The 26,425-nt window shown below is 36.7% G+C and overlaps 2 protein-coding genes across 4 annotated transcripts in view; both read right to left on the bottom strand.

Moving 5' to 3' along the window:
- Nucleotides 1–445: 445 nt before the first annotated feature.
- Nucleotides 446–1,096, bottom strand: hbae3 (hemoglobin alpha embryonic-3). Its single transcript, XM_039686015.2, has 3 exons — nucleotides 963–1,096; nucleotides 671–878; nucleotides 446–589 (listed from the first exon to the last, which is right to left on the bottom strand). The coding sequence occupies exons 1-3, from the start codon at nucleotides 1,055–1,057 to the stop codon at nucleotides 461–463; spliced, it is 432 nt and encodes a 143-aa protein (XP_039541949.1). The 5' UTR covers nucleotides 1,058–1,096; the 3' UTR covers nucleotides 446–460.
- A 3,268-nt stretch (nucleotides 1,097–4,364) lies between these two features.
- The window catches only part of kank2 (KN motif and ankyrin repeat domains 2), a 36,482-nt gene continuing 14,421 nt past the window's right edge, over nucleotides 4,365–26,425 (bottom strand). For 2 of the 3 annotated variants that reach the window (XM_039685964.2, XM_039685965.2), the window contains exons 3-13: nucleotides 22,286–22,348; nucleotides 20,683–22,068; nucleotides 17,948–18,160; nucleotides 17,745–17,850; nucleotides 16,140–16,820; nucleotides 15,965–16,052; nucleotides 13,712–13,931; nucleotides 9,767–9,909; nucleotides 9,478–9,678; nucleotides 7,768–7,866; nucleotides 4,365–6,827 (exon numbers count right to left, since the gene is read on the bottom strand). In XM_039685964.2, coding sequence (XP_039541898.2) covers nucleotides 6,771–6,827; nucleotides 7,768–7,866; nucleotides 9,478–9,678; nucleotides 9,767–9,909; nucleotides 13,712–13,931; nucleotides 15,965–16,052; nucleotides 16,140–16,820; nucleotides 17,745–17,850; nucleotides 17,948–18,160; nucleotides 20,683–22,068; nucleotides 22,286–22,331 — 3,240 coding nt within the window. In that variant the 5' untranslated portion in view covers nucleotides 22,332–22,348 and the 3' untranslated portion in view covers nucleotides 4,365–6,770. Of the gene's footprint in view, nucleotides 6,828–7,767; nucleotides 7,867–9,477; nucleotides 9,679–9,766; nucleotides 9,910–13,711; nucleotides 13,932–15,964; nucleotides 16,053–16,139; nucleotides 16,821–17,744; nucleotides 17,851–17,947; nucleotides 18,161–20,682; nucleotides 22,069–22,285; nucleotides 22,349–23,152; nucleotides 23,224–26,425 lie in introns of all 3 variants that reach the window. The other variant, XM_039685966.2, reaches the window with a different exon arrangement.

The raw sequence follows: 26,425 nt of genomic DNA, 5'->3' as shown, positions 1-26,425 counted from the left end.
GGGCGCCAATAATAAACGATTTGATTTGATTTGCAATTAGAAATAACTGCAGTATTTAAATGACACAAGTTAGTTCTTATTTTAGAACTGTTAAAAAGTTGCAAGTCAAATAAACTGCACCGTAAAAACTAATTGTTGGTTTAACATAACGTTCATAGGAATTAATAATTTGTGATAGCACAATGGAGGACCATTGGTTTAATCAACATAAACTCAAAATATGTTATATCTGAACCACGTTCATTTTAAGTTGATTTGACAAAAGAAAAAAGAACAAATCATCATGATGCATTTTCACAGTTTAGGCCTATAGTGGTAGGCCTATGTTTTTGTGTGCAGAAACGAAAGGAGAGAGAGAGAGAGAGAGAGAGAGCTTGATTTCATTCATTTCATTTTATTATTTTTTCATTCTCATTAAGGCGAATACAGTGTCGCGTCGGAGATGAAAGCCGTGTCGACTTTAGCGGTATTTCTCGGACAGAGCCAGGCTGAGCTGAGCGAGGAACTTGTCCACAGAAACGTGCACCTCAGGAGTGAAGTCGTCGGGGAACATCAGCGCGAGCGTCACGAGGAGATTATGATTGATGATCTGGGAATAAAAACATATAACAAATGTAGACAGTGTTTTGTTAAATGAGATCCTCGGACAAATGTTTTCAGCAGAACGAACCTTGAAGTTAGCGGGGTCCACGCGAAGCATGAAGGCATGGAGCTCGCTGAGGGTGAGCAGACCACCCTTGAGATCATCAATCAGCCCCACAGCGTTCAGGACACCATTCACCACCGTCAATCCATGCTTCCTCACCTGAGGAGAGCCAGGGCTCAGGTCTGCCCAGTGGGCGAAGTACGTCTTCGTTTGAGGGTAAACGAACAGAGTCCTGAAAGGATTAAAAAAAAAAAAAATTGAGATAGATTGTCTATAATAGCAGCTTACCCGCTCATCTATGCACGTTTCACATTACCTGGACAGAGTCTCGTTGCCAATGTCCTCAGCCTTAGCGCCAACTTTGCCAAAGAAGGTTTTGACCGCCAATTTGTCCTTTGCTGTAAGACTCATGGTTACTAGATTAGCTGTGAACAGGCTGCCAAGAAACAACAACAACTCAAGCAATCTGTGGTTCTTGGCAGGCCTTTTTAAAGCAGAGAAGGGCATTGTTTTGAACGCACTTTTTGACTCCACCTCCCGACCAGTGGGAAAACATCTTTTGAATCTTGATAAGCAAGACAGCTGTTTTAGTGTGAACCAATTGAGCATTTCGTGTTTTTATTATTCAAACTCTATAGGAGCCCCACAAGGGCTTTATTAACAAGGACATTGTTTGATTAGTGTTAACTGAAGGTTTGACTTAAACTATTGTTTAAAATGATACTTAAGAGTACTTTTAACCCACTTAAGTACATTATTATAGCTTACGTAATTTCAAAATTATATCGTCTTTGATATAAGGTTAAAGTGTTCTGAACAAGTCATTTACTTTTAGTACATTTTATGGGAACTTATATGGCATGTATTGAAATGTTTAATTAATAATAATAATAATAATATATATAATGTTACTTTTGATTACATTTAAAATATATAACTTCACGTCAAATAACACAGTTAAAATCTAATAGGCTACTTTATATGTGCTTTATCAAATAAGTGTACTTATTCAAAGCACGACAAAAGATTATTAAAACATCATGATTTGCTTTGTATTGCATGTGGTGTTAATACAGTGTGATGAACATTGACATACAAAATGCTCGCATTGACACATTTTCTCCCATTTGTGCCTTGATCAGCTGCTATTTTTAACCCTTTGATAAAACATTGTCTGATGAGAATTATAGACTACTTAGTATATTGTTGCATCTTAAAAACTGATTGTTGCATCTTAAAAACTGACTTTCTGTAAACTGTGTGCACGTTTGAAAATAAAAATTTGTTCCCCCTTCAGAGCTACAAGTAATTTGTGTCTTTAAATTGACCATATTTGCACCATATACAGTGTTGAAACAAATGACACTATTGGAGTATAACATATAATATAAACATAAAACCAATATAAAATTTATTTTACTCTGTTTACAGTTTGTTGAGTAGGCTATAATAGCATTTTAACTCTACACAGAGTAAATAGGAACTCGATTACACTTTCAAAACTGTTAAAACTGAACTGGGAGTGGACCCCATTAAACACTTTTAAAGAAAAAAAGTGTTATTTTGTGTTTCTATATTTTGTTGTTTAAAACATTTAGCCAACTACCGTGGACTTCTTAAAAAGTGTGTTTAAGAAAGAGTCATAATGAAAGTGTACTCCATTTATTAGCCTACAATTATTTAATATTATATTATCTGCAAGTAGTTAAAAAAATACTTTTAGAATCTAAAGTGCACATTCTATACAAGCAACACTTCTTTTGCACAAGAGAGTTTGTGGTCATTCTTTGCATTTATTCATGTTTTAGATCAAACATACAAGTAAAGAAACACGTTTTCATGAAATAAATAGTCACAATTTTCTCTACGCTGAAGTATGTTTTGACCCACACCCACTACGAGGAGCTTGTGTTTTTGGGGGTTATGGCACTTAGCCGATAAATTACTTATTTGAATGATGCATTGATTTGTGTTCACAAAATCGGCATTTAATTAAAGACTGTCTGGGAGTGATAAAACCACTGACATTAATATTTGACCAAACTACTCTTGCTGTAGAGAAACGGTAAGGTTGGATTTCGAGTCTAATCTTCTAAAAACATGCACACATTTTATCAGTAGGTTCAGAAGGAGGTCCACCCCTGGTTGGCACTGATCTCGATTACGACGAATTTGTTCAGGCGTGGAGATCTTCAAGCTTGCTGCAAGTGCTTCTTCCGAGAAAGGGGGGCATGTGCTGAAGGTGTGCAAACAACCCGATCACACTAAATGCGTATCTAGTTTATCGTGCAATTTATACGCGAAAAGGATTTTATACCTATGATTTTATACGCATGCGGGTTGGTTAGGGTAGGCTTGTAACAAAATTATACTTTCATCTGCCAAATGCATCGAACGGCCTTAGTCAATATATGGTTATTGTTGTTTACAGTTGAAACGTGAATGTTTATTTTTCATATAATAAAAAAAAGGCGGAGTTGCTACAAGAGGCATGAAACTAGTCTACTCGTTTGTGTATGGTTTTCATTAGCCTATATACAAACATATTTCATCCCATAAAGCCGCTAATCAGAATCAAGACAGGCTATTATTATTATTATTATTTTAAACTAATTTTCATCTTTCTTGTACAGAATGGAACCTCTTTAAAAACACATTTATAGCCTTTTAGGGAGTCACTGTCGTCGAAGGGTAGATAACAATAGGCCTAATTATCTTAACAGACTAGTAGAAAATAAAATGTAAAAAAAAATGAATAATTTACCAAAAAGTGTCCCACTTTACCTGACTTCACCCTATGTCCTAAAAGAAGGCCATAATAAACTATAAGCTATTAGAGGCTTCTGGTAGGCCTATGGGCTGTATAAGCATTTTCTCCTAATTTTTCACTGGACAAAATAGATAGGCCTATACAGCTCAGTGCAATGTTGCATGGAGTCGGAATATTGTTTGTCATATATGTTGTTTTCTATTAAATCCATTGATAAAATATAGCATTTACTTAGACTAAACATAGCAAGAAGACAATTCTGTTCGATTATGACATGTAAAAGTTAACGTAAAGCTAAATGAGCATCGTTTCACAGGCAGGGTTTAGATTAAGCCAGGATTAGGCTTTAGTTCAATTAGGACCATAGACTGTAAAAATTAGGACATTTAAATAGCTTTTATAAACGTAGTTTAGATTTAAAATAATAATAATAGGCCCAATAATAAAAATAATAAATATGATGTGTATCTTGAGACAAAACAATGGCACTGAACTATTTTAAGATATTCCAGTGCAAGTTGCTTTCAGATAAAAAAAAAAGCTTAGTTTGGGACTAGCTTAAACCTCTGGAAACCGAAGGATCATGTTTCAATTGTGTTTTTGATAATTCTGTTCAAGAAAGGTCAATCAGATTGTGTTGAACATGACTGCGCAGGTGTCAGAAGACATTATGAAACAGTTAGGCCTACCATGTTAATAAAAGGTGTTAATTCCGCTAAATAACTCTTATATAGACATTGAAAGCACATGCTAAAGTTTCTAGACCTGCGCTAGATCTCCCACGGATGCACTGAGAGCCGTTTTCACCACCGCTGTATTATTGCGCCCTCTGGCGTGCACAAAAAGGAAAGTCTGTAAATCTCTTTTAAAATGGCTGCATTGTCCTGTAGCTGAGTAGCTCCATAACGCTTATACAGTCAATAAATACTCCATTCCAAGCGACACACGTCCTTCTATCTAAGTTTATTTTTTCCCCAAAACTAGGGAAACAAACAAATAAACAAACAAATTTAAATGTGTGAGCACTTTACACAAAGGTTCATGACCGGCAAATGTGCCAAAAGATATACAAAACTGTGAACAGATATTACAAATTTTAAAAGATATTCAAAGAGTGTTAAATAAAGCAAATACAAAAGAGTATAAAACTAATTAGGTACTAAGTTATATGAAAGCATGTGTGGGTAAACCAAAAGGTTCAATCTATCTTTAAAATTAAACAAAGCTCATCCATTTAAAATATTAAAATCCAACAACTTGTGTGGTTAAAAAAATTCTATAGTCTTTGCGCTAAAAACTTTGGAGACGATATATATTATTTTCATTTTGGAAAACATCTTACATTCGACACCGAGCCAAATCAATCTGTGCTCAGCCAGGACCAATATGTGCATATTTAATGTGCACAACATCTGGTCTAATACACTGAAAAAACAAAAACAAAACAAAACTCAAGTACCATTTACTTCACTGGCTATGTATCATTGCAACTGGTAATTTGCAAAGAAAACAGAGATTTATTTTGTTATTATTATTTTTTTTAAAGAGAGAATGTACTGTATTAGCTCTGCAACATTATTTTATATTCATCAATATTGATTTGGAGAGCCCTTATTCAATAAACCTTCAATATATTTTTACATTAACAAGATGACAAAACCATGCGGTCCTCCACAAATAAACAAAGTAGCCTACAACCTCAATAGACCATAATAACAATCCTGGGGTGGTAATGAGAATGGCCACTGTGATTTTGCCAAGCAAGACACACATTTCAAGCAACCAATCAGATTTGCAGGACAAGTTTACAGTTAATGTCAAGTTTAGGCTTATAACCAGGATTAGGTGTTTCTACATCAGAGTTATTCACCATCATTTCCCTCTGATTTTAGAGATCAGCTATGGGTGGGGATATGTTTAGGAGTAATGATATGGTTAGGAATACATTTTCGGACATGTTGTACCAGGATCAACAAAAATTATGTTATCCTAGGAACTAAAAACAGTCTTTAAAGGGATAGTTCACTTAGAAATTAATTTTTGTTATGTTTTAGCTTACCTCGAGGGCATCCAAGATGTAGGTGTCTTTGTTTCCGCAGTAGTTTCAATTTTGATATTTTTAGGTCAAACCGTTCTTGTCTGTCAGTCATATAATGGAGGTCTATGGTCACCACCTCAAAGAGCATGCACAGAGAAGTCCAAATTAAACATGAGGTAATGACTCGTAAATGTAAGTACACACTGATGGCCTAAGACACGAAACAAGCATTTTTTTGTGAGAAAATGAACAGTATTTATATAGTTTTTACCTCTTGTAACCAATCTGAGGACGAGGGCGCTTTGTGGCTGTGGTAACAGACGGTTTGACCTAAAAATATAAAAATTTAAAATACTGCGGAAACAAAGACACCTACATCTTGGATGGCCTTGAGGTAAACATACCAAAAATTAATTTCACAGTGAACTTTCCCTTTAACCCTGGTTGTAAGCCTAAACATGACAGTACCTATAAATCCCTCAAATCTGATTGGTTGATTGGAATGTTGATCCAGGAACATGTTGTACTTGGTGAAATCATGTTCACCTACTTGGAACCTGTACATCCAGATGATTTACACAAGCCTAAAACCAGGATGACATCTCACCATGTGAATTCATTCAGTAAAAAAATGCTAAAATATCATCACAAGTGTATTCCCTGTAAAATATAGGCCTAGTATTACAAATCTCCTAGAGAAGTAAGTGGAGTATTATGTTTCCCGTTTCCCATAGGGTGAGACAACTGCACTGTATAATAATCAAATACTGAAAATCACCATGTAAAAGCTATCAAACATTGTGCTGAAAACAGCTGCTGTGGAAACTCAGAGTGTGTTTTTTTGCGATAGTAAAAACTACGAAAGGGCACTTGATCAAGATAAACGTTTTTTTTTAGATGTTTGTACAATGCTCTTATAAATGTAATCAATGCTGTTGGACTATGACTGGATGGTTGTTAAAAATGGCTGCTGGGTAGTTAAAAGTAAATGCACTTTTATAATTTGACTTTATATGGTAACACTCGTTTCATGTCAACAAATGGACAGCTAGATAAATGATATTGCTATTACACGCTCGCTGTTATTCTTATTTGTGTCACACGCACTTAAATGAGCTACAAAAGGAGCAGAAAACAAACAGATAAAGGACCGATGGTGCCAAGTGCTAGTTTCCTTTTTAAGAGTGCACAATTTTTATATCTATAAAAGTTGTATGCTAAATTGTGGGTATACACACACACACACACACACACACACAGTGGAATGGACGAGGAACGTTAGCTGGAAGAGTTGACATCACATTCAAGGCATCCATTTACTTCAGTTCAGAGGAGGGAGGAGAAGATCCCAGAATAGGAGACTTTGGTGACACCTGTTGAAAACGAAAAACTGTGAGTCAACTCACAGGGCATATTAAAGGAGTAGTTCACTTTTAAAAAAAACTTTTGCTGATAATTTACTCACCCCCATGTCGTCCAAGATGTCCATGTCTTTCTTTCTTCAGTCGAAAAGAAATTAAGGTTTTTGATGAAAACATTCCAGGATTTTTCTCCATATAATGGACTTCAACGGGAACCAAACGGTTCAAGGCCCAAAAGACAGTTTCAGTACAAACTGCAAACTGTTCAAAGGGCTTTAAACGATTTGAGTCGATGAATAAGGGTCTTATCAAGCGAAATGATCGCTAATTAAAAAAAAACAAACAAAGTTTAAGTTTTATTAGCTCAAATGGTCGCCTTGCTCTGTTCTGTGATGCGCGTTCGTGACTCTCCTGTTCAAACTCGTTCCTCAAAATAAACAAATCTTTTCCCGAGTCAATTCGTTCATTTCGTTCGTTGAATGAACCAAATGCCACGAAAAAAGATTCGTTCATTTTGATGAACGAGTTCGAACAGAAGATTCACGAACGTGCATCACAGAACAGAGCAAGGCGACCATTTGAGCTAATAAAACTTTTTTTTTTTTTAATGAGCGATCTTTTCGCTTGATAAAACCCTTATTCATCGTCTGGTGTCGTTTAAAGCCCTTTGAAGCTGCACTAAAACTCTCATTTGGACCTTGAACCGTTTGGTTCCCATTGAAGTCCATTATACGGAGAAAAATCCTGGAATGTTTTCATCAAAAACCTTAATTTCTTTTCGACTGAACAAAGAATGACATGGACATCTTGGATGACATGGGGGTGAGTAAATTATCAGCAAAAGTTTTTTTAAAAGTGAACTACTCCTTTAACGCAATGCTGCGTGTAATATCAGTTATTTTGACACTTGTTAACTTTGGCTGTTAGGTGAAAACAGAGCAAGCACACTTACAGGGGAAGGCGGCTTAGCAAAATTGAGGTGCGCGTACAGAAGCACAGCGATGTCATTCTGACTGGCTTCCAGAGCAATGGAGAGAGCCGTGCTGCCATCCTGCGAAACACGAAACAACATTCAAGAAAAGATAAATATTAAGACAAATGTGAGTGTTTACAATAAAGTAAAAGGTGTAGCACTTTACAATGAGGTCAAATTAGTTAATGCATTACTTAAAATTAACTAATGATAGATTTGGTAAAGCATTTATTTATCTTTGTTTACATTCAATTGATACAAATATAAAAAAAATCATAGATATTTCAGATTTATAAAATATTGTTAACAGATAAAATTTTTGATTATAGTCAGTGGGATTAGGTAATAGGAGAGACAAGGGAGGTACATACCCAACATTTGGGGTGAGAAGGGGAGAAGGATGATTTAATGTTAATAAAACTCCTAGTTATCGATTTATTGTCGCAGAATGTGCATTTCATGTTTGTAATTTCACAACTGGAACACCATAGAATATTAATGAAGTCAGAGCCACCAATCACCCTCGATTATTTCACTTTAATCAAATAGATAGCAGAGGAGGAAACCAATCATCTTAGAGACGTAATAAATGATACAATGGAAAATGTACCTTCATTATGAGTAGAGATATAAATATTTGATTGGCAACAAATTGGCATTCGAACCACTGCCATTCAAACAGCAGCTACACATTAAAAATAAAGAAAGACCACAAGCCTAAGACAGGCTAAAGCTATCAGCCTTCTTTAAACGACATTTAAAAGGACAGAAAGATGGATTTTTTTTTGTTTCAGGTGATAGACTGGGTATTGCTGTTGTATTGTATGTATCATTTTACTAGAAGTGATCAAAAAAGCAATTATAAAGCAGTTGAGAATTTTTTTTAACCCACTGATACAAACTAAGATGAATAACTGTTTTAGAAGAATATATACATGTATTTAAATAAATATATTTAAATATATATATATAAATACACACACATCATTGTATATATTTAAGAAATATTTTCATGTATTAATACATGAAAATATTGTAAGTATATATATATTTAGGGCTGTCAAACAATTATTCGCGATTAATCGCATCCAAAATAAAAGTTTGTGTTTACATAATATATGTGGGTGCACTGTGTATAATTATTTTATATATATAAATACACACTCATGCTTGTATATATTTAAGAAATATTTTCATGTATATAATGTATATAGATTTATATATCATTTATATTATTTAAAAATATAAATATTTTATATGTAAATAATATTTTTTTCTTAAATATGCATGTGTGTGTATTACTGTATTTATATACAAAATAATTATACACAGTGCACCCACATTTATTATGTAAAAACAAACTTTTATTTTGGATGCGATTAATCGCGATTAATCGTTTGACAGCCCTAATATATATATATATATATATGAATATATATATAATATATACATATTTTTTTCTTAAATATACAAGCATGTGTGTGTATATATATATATATATATATATATATATATATATATATATATATAATTATACACAGTGCACCACCATATATTATGTAAACAAAACTTTTATTTTGGATGCGATTAATCGTGATTAATCTTTGACAGCCCTAAAAAAATGCTAAAGAAGAAAGAAAGAATATAATGGATGAATGGATTATGCTTGATGAACAAAGAAATAATCACATTATCAGTGAGCGTGGCATCACAGCCTGGCACAGACAGCAGCTGCCGCACGATATCCACGTGACCGTGTTCACAGGCACACATGAGCGCGGTGGAGCCGTCATCATCACGCAGGTTCACCTGGGCTCCGCAGGACAGCAGTGCTTTCACCATGTCCCCTCTGCCATGACTGACCGCCAGCATCAGTGCCGTCTGCCCGGCCTACCACACACACATGTATCAGGACAATACAGATCACACAGCGACTGACATATGTTAAAATATAGTGATTGACCAGAAGAGGGCGCACCTGGCTGGCTTTGGCATTGACGTCGCCTGTGCGGAGCAGCTGTAGGACGGTTTGAAGGTCATTGTCAGAGTTGAAGGCAGCCAGGGCTGTCAACATGATAGCCGTGTAACCAGCCTTGTTCTGCTTGTCAGCATTACAGAGGCCTACAAAACAAGGACAGCTGATAAATAAGAGGTACAGATATAGCTCTGTCACATGGTAAATAAAAGGTACGGATATATTCTTGGCACCACTGTTCAAAAGTCTGGAGTCAGTAGGATTTAAAACATTTTCTATTCCTCAAGGATGCATTAAATTGATCAAATTTCTTCTTCATTTTAACAATAATAAATGTTTCTTGAGCATCTAAGCTTTTACCAAATAAATGCAGCTTTGATGAGCATAAGATACTTCTTTCAAAAACATAAAAAATCTTGCACCCCCAAAACTATTCAAGTGTACATTAAACAAATGAACACTAAAAGAAGAGTAGTCTACGATTAATTTATTAATTGCAAACAGTGTAAACCTATGGAAGCTTGTTTCCGCCACTGAATAAATAATAAAAAAAAAATAATAATAATTGCGACTTTTTATCTCACAATTGCGAGATATGAAGTCAGATTTGTGAGAAATAAAGTCGCAATTCCGTGTTATAAAGTCAGAATTGCATGATATAAAGTCAGAATTGCGAGATATAAAGTCAGAATCGCGAAATATAAAGTCAGAATTGCGAGATATAAATTCAGAATCGCGAGATATAAAGTCAGAATTGCATGATATAAAGTCAAAATTGCGAGATATAAAGTCAGAATCGCGAAATATAAAGTCAGAATTGCGAGATATAAAGTCAGAATTCCGAGATATAAAGTCAGAATTGCGAGATATAGTCAGAATTGCGAGATAAAAAGTCAGAATTGCGAGACATAAAGTCAGAATTGCGAGATATAGTCAGAATTGCAAGATAAAAAGTCAGAATTGCGAGACATAAAGTCAGAATTGCGAGATATAAAGTCAGAATTGCAAGATATAAAGTCAGAATCGCGAGATATAAAGTCAGAATTGCGAGATATAAAGTCAGAATTCCGAGATATAAAGTCAGAATTGCGAGATAAAAAGTCAGAATTGCGAGACATAAAGTCAGAATTGCGAGATAAAAAGTCAGAATTGCGAGACATAAAGTCAGAATTGCGAGATATAAAGTCAGAATTGCATGATATAAAGTCAGAATCGCGAGATATAAAGTCAGAATTGCAAGATATAAAGTCAGAATCGCGAGATATAAAGTCAGAATTGCGAGATATAAAGTCAGAATCGCGAGATATAAAGTCAGAATTCCGAGATGTAAAGTCAGAATTGCGAGATATAGTCAGAATTGCAAGATAAAAAGTCAGAATTGCGAGACATAAAGTCAGAATTGCGAGATATAAAGTCAGAATTGCAAGATATAAAGTCAGAATCGCGAGATATAAAGTCAGAATTGCGAGATATAAAGTCAGAATTGCGAGATATAAAGTCAGAATTCCGAGATATAAAGTCAGAATTGCGAGATATAGTCAGAATTGCGAGATAAAAAGTCAGAATTGCGAGACATAAAGTCAGAATTGCGAGATATAAAGTCAGAATTGCATGATATAAAGTCAGAATCGCGAGATATAAAGTCAGAATTGCAAGATATAAAGTCAGAATCGCGAGATATAAAGTCAGAATTGCGAGATATAAAGTCAGAATCGCGAGATATAAAGTCAGAATTCCGAGATGTAAAGTCAGAATTGCGAGATATAGTCAGAATTGCAAGATAAAAAGTCAGAATTGCGAGACATAAAGTCAGAATTGCGAGATATAAAGTCAGAATTGCAAGATATAAAGTCAGAATCGCGAGATATAAAGTCAGAATTGCGAGATATAAAGTCAGAATCGCGAGATATAAAGTCAGAATTGCGTGTTATAAAGTCGGAATTGCGTGATATAAATTCAGAATCGCGAGATATAAAGTCAGAATCGCGAGATATAAATTCAGAATCGCGAGATATAAAGCCAGAATTGCGAGATATAAAGTCAGAATCGCGAGATATAAATTCAGAATCGCGAGATATAAAGTCAGAATTGCGTGTTATAAAGTCAGAATTGCGAGATATAAAGTCAGAATCGCGAGATATAAAGTCAGAATTGCGAGATATAAAGTCAGAATTGTGAGATATAAAGTCAGAATTGCGTGATATAAAGTCAGAATTGTGAGATATAAAGTCAGAATTGTGAGATATAAAGTCAGAATTGCGTGATATAAAGTCAGAATCGCGAGATATAAAGTCAGAATTGCGAGATATAAAGTCAGAATTGTGAGATATAAAGTCAGAATTGCGTGATATAAAGTCAGAATTGCGAGATATAAAGTCAGAATTGTGAGATATAAAGTCAGAATTGCGTGATATAAAGTCAGAATCGCGAGATATAAAGTCAGAATTGCGAGATATAAAGTCAGAATTGCGAAATATAAAGTCAGAATTGCGAGATATAAAGTCAGAATTGCGTGTTATAAAGTCGCAATTCTGAGAAAAAATGACAGTAGTGCGACTTTTTATCTCACAATTCTTACTTTTCTCACAATTGCGAGTTTACATCTCGCAATTCTGACTTTATATCACACAATTGCGAGTCATCAGGCCAATTCTATGGGGAAAAAAAGACTAACTTTTTTCCCCCTCAGATTAGTTTATATCTCAATATTCTGACTTTATATCTTGCAATTCTGACTTTATAACACGCAATTGCGACTTTATATCTTGCAATTCTGACTTTATATCACGCAATTGCAACTTTATATCACGCAATTTTGACTTTATATCTCATTATTCTGACTTTATATCTCGCAATTCTGACTTTATATCACGCAATTCTGACTTTTTATCACGCAATTCTGACTTTATATCACGCAATTCTGACTTTTTATCACGCAATTCTGACTTTATCTCTCGCAATTCTGACTTTACATCTCGCAATTCTGACTTTTTATCACGCAATTCTGACTTTACATCTCGCAATTCTGACTTTATAACACACAATTGCGAGTCATCAGGCCAATTCTATGGGGAAAAAAAGACTAACTTTTTTCCCCCTCAGATTAGTTTATATCTCAATATTCTGACTTTATATCTTGCAATTCTGACTTTATATCACGCAATTCTGACTTTTTATCACGCAATTCTGACTTTATCTCTCGCAATTCTGACTATATATCGCAATTCTGACTTTACATCTCGCAATTCTGAGAAATAAAGTCAGAATTGTGAGATATAAACTCGCAATTGTGAGATAAAAACTTTTTTATTTTTCATTCTGTGGCGGAAACAAGCTTCCATATAAACCACCTTATATTTTAAATATTAATAATGAAATATTATTGTTACTTTTAATGTAGTGTTACCCTTAATTAAACTGAAAAAAAGTTTTTATACAATTTAATTCAAAGTAAATCACTTTAGTTGGGTCAATTCAATTTAATTGGTTTAGGTCAAATGAATTCACAGTAGTATGTTTAACTTAACTATTACATTTGTCAAACTGCATTTTTGCATGTTGATCCAACTTAATTGCTTTTCCTAATTTACTGAGGTTTAATTACTGTCAGTACCGACATTAGTATAAATATTACTCATTGAGTGAAGCAATTAAGCTCAGCCCACAACAATCATAAAGCTGTCCACAGTCTCAGCACAAGAGGCACTCTTCAGCACATTACAGAAACTCTGCCAAACGTCCAACATAACTGACATTAAACACTGAAAAACACCTAAAATGACACCTAATCCCTAATTTCACTCTCCTAATGCAGTCCCTAGCAAAGCATGCTGGGAACTACAGATCCACAGCCTAGGGAGAGAAGAAACGTAATGTGACAAAGCATGTAAGAAAACAGTGTGTCAGCAGCAGTGAGCATGGCTCGGAGACGTGAGGAGCGTCACTCACCAGTTCCCAACAGCAGATTAACCACAGGGAAGTTGGAGTGAGAGACAGTGTAGTGCAGAGCTGTGTTTCCATTGCCGTCAGCCATGTTGATGACAAACTCCAGTAGCTGCGGGGAAATGGAGGCAAAGGTGTCCATGTATGCCTTGACAACTGCAGTGTCAGCAGCCTTATGACAGGACACTCTGAGCCACTCCTGCAGCACGCTGGTGTAGGCCGTCCTCTGTCAACACAACACAAGACACAAACGGCTTGCAATAAACAGGTCATGTTCAATTCATGGAATTTAACAACTCTACTTAAGACGTGAAATGCGTCATTTCTGCATCACCGAAATGCAATTGCAAAAAAATAGCTTGGTTTTAGGGATTTTCTTTAGAAAATGTGGGTGGTGCTTGTCCATGCACAATTTAACACAGTCTCATACCAAGATGTCAACTAACTGACGCTTTTGACCCTACGTCAACATCCGACGTTTTAGGGTACCCTTTAACGTCAGTTAACAACTGGAATGACAACAGCCCTGGTATGACCTCAAGTCTGTGTGATATTCTGATCCCCAGTTTTTCAGATATGTATGCCCGTCGCACAAAGAGTGTGTGGTCCATGGCGAAGTTTTAAAGGTTGGAAATACTGTAAAATGACTAATAATAATAGTGATGCATGCCTAATATTTTAAAAGAATCATCGATCACAATGGAAATAACTGTGATGTCCAAATATCAGGGGCCTGTGAAATCAACTAGATTTTTTTTTCCAAAATTCAGTTTTATTTTCCCTGTTTCTATACTTTTCTGGTTTCATTACATTTTAATAAACAAAAAGCATGTCTAACCGATTTTAATTGATTTATATTTAACACAAATGTATTAGTAGAAAAAGGAGGTAATAAAATGAAGGCATGATTCAATTAATCTTTTACATTTTAAAATTAATTAAAAACTTAATTCCTTTTTGCCAAACAAAGTGCTGTACAAAAGCGCTTTCCTGTTCAAATGAATACAGGACTATAATTGTGTGATATTCCTTAAAAATAACATTAAAAGTATCATAATTACAGTGGTGTGAATAAGTTTGGACACCCATGCTAAAGTTGCTTAAAAAGAGGAATAAAAAAATCATCTTTTGGATATTGATCTTAATGCCTTAATTAGAAAAATGAGGAAAACTCCAACCTTTAAGGACACAAATTTTCTTTGTGAATGAATAATGTATCATAAATAAATAAATAAATGTTTTTCCTTAAAATACAGGGTGCATAAGTCAGGGCACCCCTATGTTAAATTCCCATAGAGTCAGGCAGATTTTTATTTTTAAAAGCCAGTTATTTCATGGATCCAGGATAATATGCATCCTGATAAAGTTCCCTTGGCCTTCATCATCACACACCTTCCACCACACCTAGAGATTGGCATGGTTTTACTTCAGTTAGCCCAATAGCTGGTTTGATTTGCATTGAAAGATGATCTTATGGAAAGTACCCCATGCCAATCTCTAGGTGTGGTGGAAGGTGTGTGATGATGAAGGCCAAGGGAACTTTATCAGGATGCATATTATCCTGGATCCATGAAATAACTGGCTTTTAAAAATAAAAATCTGCCTGACTCTATGGGAATTTAACATAGGGGTGTTCTGACTTATGCACCCTGTATTTTAAGGAAAAACATTTATTTATTTATGATACATTATTCATTCACAAAGAAAATTGGTGTCCTTAAATGTTGGAGTTTTCCTCATTTTTCTAATTAAGGCATTAAGATCAATATCCAAAAGATGATTTTTTTTATTTTGTGTCCTTAAAGGTTGGAGTTTTCCACATTTTTCTAATTAAGGCATTAAGATCAATATCCAAAAGATGATTTTGTATTCCTCTTTTTAGGCAACTTTAGCATGGGTGTCCAAACTTATTCACACCACTGTATTATTATATTGACTACAATAGTAATGTACTTCTGCCACAATTTCTTCAATTTAAACCAAATGTAGAAGTTGTTGTGAAGACCTTTGAGCTTCTGTGTATATATGACATGATGATATGATATTAAACAATAATAGTCTGTACAGCCCTACGTTTGACTCAATTCATCCAAAATTTGTCATGAATCTGCGATTTTGCCACGTTTTTCCACATTGCAGAAATCAGAAAGTTTCTAAGCATAATCATTACATACTACACTTCCAACCTGAAATATATCTTGAACATATGAACTATGACATCCGCCATTTATATTCATAAAAACAAATCTACAAACATACCGCGTCTTGATGGCTAAATGCATTTGGTTCGCTGAGGGCCTTCTGGAGGGTGTGGAGGGCCGTCATGAGACTCCCGCTCAATTCCAGCCTGAAAAGGAGGAGAAAATGCTTGCCAACTTATATAATCAACAGTGAATCTCGTAATAGCTTGTGTCACTGATTTGAGTCAAACTACCTGCTTGCTTGTTTAATAGTGGGGGTGGTGCTTGTGTTTGCTGCCGTGTCAGTGGCGGAGGATATGGCTATGTCCTGTTTTGCTGAGGCATCAGTAGATTGTGAACGCGTTGCTCCTTGTTGGCAGGTGAGGTCAGCGGTTTCTGATTGGCTAACCACTTGCTGAGGTTTGGCACCGGCGGATTGTGACTGAGCTGTCGTCTGTTGAGCATCGAGGTCTGAAATCTCTGGCTGGACGTTTGAATCAGTGGCTTTGGATTGCTGTTCTGCAATGCTGGTGGATGACAACTGGACAGAGTTTTGTTCAAGAGGAACGGCAGGGCTTTCAGAGGATTGCACTTGAAAAACGCATTTGAACTCTGTGGACTGAACGACACCCTCCGGATGAGCCGTGGCCGTCACGCAGTGCTGTATGTCTGCCTCTGCTGCTGGTGACTGGGTGACCTGTTGCTGGGTAGCTGCATCCGTGGCATGTGATTGGCTGGTGCTTAGCTGTGCTGGCGTGTGATTGGCTGGTGGCTGGGCAGTGCTTTGCTGATCTGCTGTCTGAGAGGTGGGCTGCAGGATGCAGGAGGTCACCTGAGAATCCGGCAGTTTCTCTGTAGCCTCGTGGTATTCGCTTGCATCACTCTCATCTTCTGAACTTTCCGAGCTGCTCTCTTCAGAGGATGTCGACTCGTACCTGCAGAGCACAATAGTGATGTTATATACTCGATTGCTGAAAAATACTCACATAAAACCCTCTGATCTTATGAAATTGATCCTAAATGGATAACCTAAACTAGATGTGTAGTTCCTGATGGAAGTAAAAGTGTTGCAAGGCAGCAAAAAATAGATTCTGAGTAGAGCCCGACCAATAAAGGATTTTGAAGGCCGATACGATACAAATATTTTTGGTTTTAAAATCCGATATTCCGATATATCGGCCGATATTTTATATATTTTAAATTTTATTTATTATGGACATGATAGTGACAAAATTTGTCATGCTTATTTGAGTTAAGAGAACTGATGGGGATGTTCTTTTAATTGTTATTCAAGCAATGTATGTATCGTAACTCAACAAGGTTTGCCAACAGGAACGGTGTAGAGTGCCCTCTGGTGGACAAACTATAAAACTCCAACACTCATGACATGGTTCAAGCGTGTTTCGTCCGTTTTTATTTTTATTTTTGAAATATTCATTTATCGGCCATTATAACTGCCGAATACCGATAGTTTGGAAAATGCCTAATATCGGCCGATAATATCGGTCTGGCTCTAATTCTGATTACTTTTTTTTAGTTTAATATACAATTTTTTTACAAAAACCATGCATAATTAGCACATCCACATTAAACTATCCACAAAAAGTCTGAATTGAGTCCTTCACCAAAATGTTTGAGAAACCTGAGATGTTAATAGTTATGTATAGGTTGCAAGTAAATTAAAACCATGATGTCACTCATTATGTTTTTTTCCTTTTCATTTTACAGGGCCATTTCATTCTTCCGATTGTCATAAAATGCGAGGTAGAACAATAGATAGTTCAATGCTAATACTGCTAAAAAAACAACAACTGCAACATATCTTATTGTTTATTCAATAAACATAATTGTGTATTTACCCCCCATTGACTCCTATGAACTGCAGGTTCTTTTTAGTGGACGGAGAGCCAGGTTCCCCATCAGCCTTTCTCTTCATGATTGACCTCAGTGTGGACTGAGGGGAGGCTGGACAGTACAAACAAAGTGGACATCGTGAGAATCACTACTTTAAATATATGGAAGACGTCTGATTCATTGTTATCACCGGTTACTCAAAGCGAACCTGGTTTTGATGGATCGATTTGGATGGCTTCTTCTGCTGGTTGCTGGTAAATATCTCCCTCATTTAGCCGTTGGCAGACAGCAGCGATTTGGCTGCACTTTGTCTCCATAGCGGTTGCCTGGTTGGTCACTGGCACTGATTTGGACACTTCGCTCCTCAAGACCTCCCGCACCTGCTTAGAGCTTATTGCAATGGGAAACTCACGTGGTGATTCTGAGGACAAAACAGAAACAGTCTAAATTAGCACAACTGCTAAAATAATTTAAAGGAGTAGTTCACTTTTAAAAAAACTTTTGCTGATAATTTACTCACCCCCATGTCATCCAAGATGTCCACACTTCAGTCGAAAAGAAATTAAGGTTTTTGATGAAAATATTCCAGGATTTTCTCCATATAATGGACTTCAATGGGAACCAAACGGTTCAAGGTCCAAATTTAAACGACACCAGACGATGAATAAGGGTCTTATCTAGGACCCTTCGAGCCATGACTCGAAAAAAGATTTGTTCATTTTGATGAACGAGTTCGAACAGGAGAGTCACGAACGCTCATCACAGAACAGAGCGAGGGGAACATTTGTGCTTATAAAACTTAAACTTTTTTATTTATTTTTTAAATGAGCGATCGTTTGGCTAGATAAGACCCTTATATAAGCCCTTTGAACAGTTTGCACTGAAAGTGTCTTTTGGACCTTGAACCGTTTGGTTCCCATTGAAGTCCATTATATGGAGAAAAATGCTGGAATGTTTTCATCAAAAACCTTAATTTCTCTTCGACTGAAGAAAGAAAGACATGGACATCTTGGATGACATGGGGGTGAGTAAATTATCAGCAAAAGTTTTTTTTTAAAGTGAACTACTCCTTTAAGGGATTTAAGGGATGATCGTTTGATCGGTGGAACACAAAAAGAAGAAAAAAGGCAGAATATCCATGCTCCCATTTTCAATACTGTGAACGTGAAAAAGGACATGGGCCTAACTCCAAAAGTGACCAAAAAAAAAAGCAAAATAAAAGTAATTGTTCTGTCATAACTCACCCTCATGAATCCCTTGAAGAACAAAAATGAAAATATTTTTGATGAAATCTGAGATATTTCTGTTCCTCCATTGACAGCCACGCAACTACCACTTTGACGCTTCAAAAGTTCATAAAGAGATCGTAAAACTAATCCATATGAATTGAGCGCAAAATAAGCCCACATTTTCTGAGACACGATCACATTATTTGGTTAACAGTTTGAATTCAGTTTTTATTCACATAAACATTCATCAATTCACATATCCGTTGTGGTTAACAGAAGCTCAAGCATGTTCGATTGATGTGCAACAACCAATGAGGTTAATTCTCGTGTGATAAATATTTATTTTCGCTGATCAATGTTTATATGTGAATAACAGCCTAAATTTAATCTGCTCATCCTACCGTCAAGTCTCTACAGAAAGCAGAAAAATTGATTAGTTTTATGATCTCTTTATGAACTTTAGCTGTCAATGGAAGGATAGAAAGCTCTCAGTTTTCATTAAAAAATCTTCATTTGTGTTCTGAAGATGAACGAAAGTCTTACAGGTTTGGAATGACATGAGTGTGAGTAATTAATGACAGAATTTATATTTTTGGGTGAACTGTCCCTTTAAGGGGAGGGGGGTGCACTCTAGACTTTTAACATGCAAAAACACTAACATGCTTGGTGGTGCCTTTTTTTAAAACAAATTCAACATATAACAAAGAATAATTGATCCAAAATGTAAAAATACACAACCTGCTCCACTTTACTGAAAACCTGCGCAGCTTTAAACTTTGTGTTTCAAATAATTCAGCCAAGGTCACACTGTAACGTATAAATCTTCTATTGGTTAGATGTCTTCACATGATAAAAATTAGTCAGCTCACCAAACTTGAACTTTGCAATGCTTTGAAATGCTTGTGTTTCCGCTGTCCCAAATTCACTTGTGTGTGGATGAAAGTTAAAGGAATGAAAAGTGTAATGTGACCGCCCCTTTATGTGCTATTCTGATGATTTCTAAATCCATAAAAGCGCTTTAAGAAAGGAACAGACCAAATACTTAATACCAAATACTTAGCAAATTCATAAATTGCACAGAGAATGGCTACGACATGCATCAACCAATGACGTTTAACCCTTATTACTTTTAAAATTGGTACATTGTGTCTTCCATATCTGAATATAATTAGGCTAACAACCTATGGTGTCAGAACACTAATATACTGTAGGGAATAAGTAAAATTGACCACTTTCATTATTCTTTTACGATATTTTCTTTGTAATTTCAGGAGTATCTGTCCCAATTTACTTTCATTGTAAAGGAAAGAGCAACAAAAATATTCGGCATCCTTTCGTGTTCCATTAAAAAGAAATCGATCAGTCAATCGGTTTGGTAAGACATGAAGTAAATGGTGAACCCTTAAAACACAAAAGTCCGTAATCACATTTGTAGTGTTTATGTTGTTTTCAGCAGGGGACATGGAGCCTTTTTAAAATCACTGAAACTATTAAATAAGGCTGTACCCTAACATAGTAAATAAGTTGAATCAACCTTAATGAATTAAGTTGACCCAACGCAAGTACAATAAGTTGGAATAACATAATTGCATAATACTGAAATTAAGCAAGTTAATCATGTGGAAATCCTTTCCATGATTTTTTTATGTTCATTTAAAGAGCTTTTTTTTTTTTGAGTGTGTGAATGTATATTTGGATGCCATTTCATACACACCCTCAGCTGCTGGGGACTCTGCATGTCTTCTGTGGGACCCCTCCGGTGCAGACACGGGCTGAGCGGGAGAACCGCAACTCTGGGCTCTTAGCAGCTTCCCCACACCCACCACTGTGGGCTGCTCCAACGTGTACACTTGGATCCCCACGGTCCTCTGCTGATGAGGTTGCTGTGTAAAACTGACGACAGTGTGCAGGCCGGCCCCAGCCTGACCCTGCTGCTCCTGCCAGCCGAGACTAGTGGCTCTCACTGCGTGGTCTACCTGAGGGGAAAGAGCCTGCCTCTCTCTCTGAGCCCCTTCGACTTGCTGCTGAGCGCTCTGTAGCTCCTGCAACGTTTCCCTCAGCTGAACTTCTAAAAGCCCCACCTTAGTCTTGAGGGCTTCAGTTTCAGGCAGAAGCCCCAAGTCTTCCTCTCGCACCCCTACTCCTACTTGACGACAACCCCTTTCTTCCGCCTCAGGCCCCACGCCGACGGTTCGCACCTCCCGCCTCGCACCCGGACGAGCTCCACCGACAATTACGGTCTCCTCGATTTCACACCCTGAGTCCTGGAGGGAGCCCGGAGTGGTAGGTGAAAGACTCCCTGTGGCTCTGTTCGAGGCTCCTGCCCCATTTCCCGCCTCCTCCTCGGGGATGTCGATGTAAAGGTCTCCTCTTGGACGGCTTCGACTGAACCCCAGCGTGTGCCCCAGGAACTTCTGGCTCTTTAGTTGCACACTGAGCTGCCTCTTCTCCTCCTGAAGCACGGAGATCTTCACTTGCAGCACCGGGATGGTCTTTACCTGCTCCTCCAGCTCCCGGATCTTCCGCAAGGCGACGGCCATCTGCTCCCGTACATGCTGCAGATGGGCAGGTGTCGGTGAGACGGGTGTGGACAGGCCAGAGCTCATTGGCGTATAGGAGCCACCTCCCTGGGCACGATTGAAGCTGTGCGCACTGGACAGGGAGGTGTTGGAGCCGGCAACGCTGCTGTGCATGCTGCCCAGGTTCGAGAAACGACGGCCATCCTTCTCCTCCTCCAGCTTGCGGCGAGCATCCAGCAAGGTCTTCTCCACGCGTGCCGTACTGAAGTTAGGCCGCTGTGTGCTGTGGAAGCCCGGCGCACAATAGGAGTATGACGAGTGGCGGCTGTCCATGCTGGCATTGGAGCACAGTGACTCAGTGGAGGTCCACCAGGAGCCCGTGTAGCCGTAGCCACGTGGAAGTGAGCCGTAACGCGGGCGCCGCTGCACTGGCACCTTCTTAATAGTGTTTCCTTTCTCAATATCATTGACATACTTGAGGAAGTCCAGGTCCAGACGGTAGCCGTAGGGGGTCTCTACTGAGTATGGAGCCTCTTGTTCCTTTCCATGCAAGGAGGGGGGCGCCGGGGGGTTCATCTTCCCTAAGGACAGAGGAAGCAAATTTAAACTGCGGGAAATCTTTGTCTAATCTCGGAATCAGACAACAGGAAAAAGAATAAACTTTACGCTCTCATCAGATCAAGGATTTACTTTACTAGTTAGTCTCTTGAGTTCGGATGAACCAGGGAAAGGATAAAACAACTGCAAAATATAAATATTACATTATGCGCAGTATACGACTTAAAAATGGGATCTTACCAGGAAAACTGGAGTCCATATGAAGCACCTGAGCCATGATTGTCATTCACCAGCCAATCTCTCCTGGATAAGAGACATATTGTTAGTATTTTCCCATTGAACTCGTGAGATTTATGGCCTCACTCAAAAACTCAAGTCACCATGAAATCAAAATTGAACTTTTTTAATGAAATATTGCATTATTTCTTATAAATGATTTATAGATGCACTTTTTATTTATTCATGTGCCCTCGTGAACTTGATGATGACGTGTTCACCGGTGCAAGAGTGGAACAATAACATCTCCCCTCCAGCAACCTGTCACTCAAAATAATTATACACAGTCCATCCACATATATTATGTAAACACAAACTTTTATTTTGGATGCGATTAATCGCGATTAATCGTTTTGACAGCCCTATTTAAAAGAATACAAAAACATTTTTATCAGCCATAACTTCTGGAGAAAAGTAGTGCAGACATTGGACAAAGATCGAACTTTCTAGAGCACATGTGTTGAGCACCGGCTTTTGCACATGCTATCAAATGGAGTAGGCTATACTTTGAAAGGTTACGTGTTCGACGGTACACATACGCAAGCGTTCACAGAAAAAAAAGGACGTATACTTGGGCTTTAGACTGTTCAGTTTCTGTTTGTTCCTAGTTCTCTTGTTTGGTGGAGAGGGGAGAAAGAGGGGAAAGTTTTCTGGCAGGCGACAGAAGAAGAAAGAGCGTCTAGTTACAGCCTTATTAGGAATCATCTGAATACGCTCTCTGTGATTCTCAGAATCGAGGTACTGTAAAAAACACAGACACAGGACCTATTGCTCTGCCTTTCTCTCCCACACACTTTTTCCATGATTTTCATCTCCCTTATTTTTCCTTACTCTGTCAGCTGATGATCAGGAGATAGCAGCTGACCTCTGCCGGCTCTTTCTTCTTCCGCTCTCTCAGTTGCCTATTGCACCAGAAGAAAGGAAGTCAGCGTTAAATCAATAAGATAAAAGGAAACCGATGCATTACATGAATAGGCCTTTCTATAACTGAACTGTTTTCACTATCTTCATCTGGCTTTTATGTCCACTCAGCATTGCATCTTTCTCAGCTAATGTGCCTTTTTGCCAAAGATTAACTTTCTAGGTCATTAGTGTTTGTGTGTGTATGGGGCAGCGGTGCCATGGGCTATCTCTGTTCCCAACGTTAACAACATTTTAGACCACAGAATTGGGCTTCACATACTGTACATGTAGAGAACTGCTGACTGCTCCAGTCATTTCAGTTCATAATGGGGAATTGCTGTCTCACACAAATCTTTCCCCTCTTTCTAATCTCATGACCCTCTCAGTCTGTTTATATTCTTGCCTCTTTCAGGGGGAAAGTAGGGCATACAGAAACTGACTGAACTGATTTGGTATTTTGTAGATCTTAAGTTGACAAAATGAGCACTCTTGCCCACTATCCATCTTGTGTGCTTTTGCTCACTTTCTTACACTTGAAATCTCACCCATTTCTCAGCGGCTTCAGCTGTTGTATTTGTTTTCTCTTACCCTATTGAGGTATTTCTAACATTCTCAGGGGTTATATGTTAAGAACAACAAATATACTCTTTTTCACTGCAGTTTCACCATCATTTTAAAATGTATCAGCATGTAATAGTCACGTGGGATCATTTCAGTGAATTTTTCCAATGCAATTTGATTGCAAAAAAAAACGATTGATGAATAGAGTTATACTTTTTGGGATGACAAGTTTAACCAAGTTGAGATGTCCATTAAAAGGCAAAAGTGCTAAAATTATTAAATAAAATAATTTAATATTTAATATTTGCCCCTTTACATATATATATATATATATATATATAAACAAATAGATAAATATATAAACAAATAGAGAATTATATATATATATATATATATATATAATTAAATAAATAAATTATTTTTTCCTATTTATATTATTTACTGTGTTTTTAAAATAGATATTTTTTGGGGAAAGGTCCCTTAATTTAATGTAAATGACAGGAGGCAATGCATAATGTTTTAAAAAAACGCACTTTTACTGTTAATGAAGATCTCAAAGAGCTATTTCCACCTGATTTACCCAATGAAGATAGTTTTATGGTTTGTTGGTTTTATTCAGTGATGAATAAAAAAACAGTTCATTTAGATTTTATTAAAACATGCAGAGATGCTTAACTCTAAAACCATATTCTGGACAAATGTGGGCAAAATAGTTTTGATTTATTTTTAAAAAATACTTCCCTTGATCTGAGCGGTATAAGACTTGGCTACTTTTCCTAAGTTTGCCTCCTGAACACACACAATTTTTTTGACTCAATTCTACAATGTTAAGTGGGTGAAAAAAAACCTTCTTAATCTTGTATTTGGGTCAAAAATGGGCACCCATAGAAATGAATGGCAAAAACTGAAATTTAGAGCATTCTAAAATAAGCCAAAAAAAGACACAAAGTCTGAATGAAGTGAAGTCACTTCATCTTTAGGTTTTAGCTCTAAGAACTTATTGGAATGATATTTTAATGTAGTTAAAAAATAAATAAATAAATAAAACATAAAAATAAGCATAATTTACATAGAAAATATACTTTTTGAAGTAAATAAATTCAAAATACCCCCAAAATAATAATAAAAAAACACCATAAATGGATAGACAAAACTTTATCGAAGACAGTGATATAACATTTATAATAAATAAAAATTAGGATCACCCGAGTCCTCTGTGTCCAAATATGTCCACAATTACAGGATTAAGGGCTATAAAGTGAATACGGTTTGAGGGCTACGTGGTCTGTGTAAATTTTTTTGTGAGTATTATCCTGTTTGTGAAAATGAGGAACAAATGAAACACGGTTTCATGTTTGGTTGATCAGTGGAAAGGGTCGTTTAATTCCCACCCATTGTATAGATTGAATATTCAACCTGTTTATACATTTTAGTTTTATTGTGTTCCCTATTGGTGAATTAAAATAAAGAGGATGAAAACAGGGGGAAAAACAAACAAAAAACAGCTGTTTATAATAATGAGAAGGGACAAAAATGAGAAAACAAATTATCCGAAGGTACACAGACCTCAAGTCAATAGCATCTTAATTCGTGTTTTTTTTAATTCCTCTGCCACAGCCACACATGAATGTTGAGTACACTTGAGAAAGGGTGTGTGTGATTGTGAGCGCTAACACACAGATTTGTGAGTGTACGCGTGAAAAGTGAGTGTCAGTGTGATTCTGACAGGGGGGCGTTCGATAAGCCATAATTAGAGACTCCAGTAAAGGGACACAAGCATGACAAACATCCAGCCCTCAGCAATGACGTAGCCTATAAACTTCTCTGTCTCTTTCGGCATGTCACAAACACCCTTGCTGTCCTCCAACCAGTCTCTCACTTTTATTTCTCTGCTCTACTATAATTCTAACATCTCTATTAGTATTGTTCATATTTAGAGTTAAGATTTGTCCAATAAAACAACTGAGCTACATGTGTAAAAAAAAAAAAAAAAAGCAATGCAGCACTTCATTCTAAAACATGCTGTGTATACATTTAATCACATAGCATTGTACAATTAATTATTTAATCGCAGCCATTGCCATTTTCTAAATCACACTTATGTCAATTTTATTTTGATTATCATTCAGCCCTATCTAGCATACATAGCAACATGCTAAAAGCCACTCAGAACACTTTATCAGCCGCAAATCAATGCTCTAGCAACCATCAAGAAAACTGCAGCGCAACAACAGACTTCAAACCACTAACACATTAGCAACCACATAGCAACACCCTGGAAACCAATCACACAACTCCTTAACTCTTTTCTAGCCAGCGTTTTTCAAAAAAATTGCCAGACAAATTTCTCATGGCCCAAATAGTTGGTTTTATGAATATCTGACCATGCAATGTATCCAAAGAAAGAATAAACAAACAAATATATATATATATATATATATATATATATATATATATATTAGGGATGCACGATAGATCGGCCCACAATATCGGTATCGGCCGATATATGTTCATTTTTAATGTTATCGTTATCGGCCTGGTAAGAAAATGTGGCCGATATATTAAAGCCGATAAATAATGTATTATTCCCTTCAGCTGAGACACTTGTTGAGCACCGTTTATGCTTTTGAATATCTTGAA

This window comes from Pimephales promelas, chromosome 3 (assembly GCF_988280905.1).
Source record: "Pimephales promelas chromosome 3, fPimPro1.hap1.1, whole genome shotgun sequence".
NCBI lineage: Eukaryota > Metazoa > Chordata > Actinopteri > Cypriniformes > Leuciscidae > Pimephales > Pimephales promelas.
Note: the sequence above shows the minus strand (reverse complement) of the source record. Positions and strands in the feature narration are given on the sequence as shown.

Coding starts and splice junctions, on each gene's coding strand:
- hbae3 (XM_039686015.2), bottom strand. CDS start 1,057: ATGAGTCTTACAGCAAAGGACAAATTGGCGGTCAAAACCTTCTTTGGC. Junction 879..962: donor GGCAACGAGACTCTGTCCAG/GTAATGTGAAAC, acceptor TAATCCTTTCAG/GACTCTGTTCGTTTACCCTC. Junction 590..670: donor TGGACCCCGCTAACTTCAAG/GTTCGTTCTGCT, acceptor TTTTATTCCCAG/ATCATCAATCATAATCTCCT.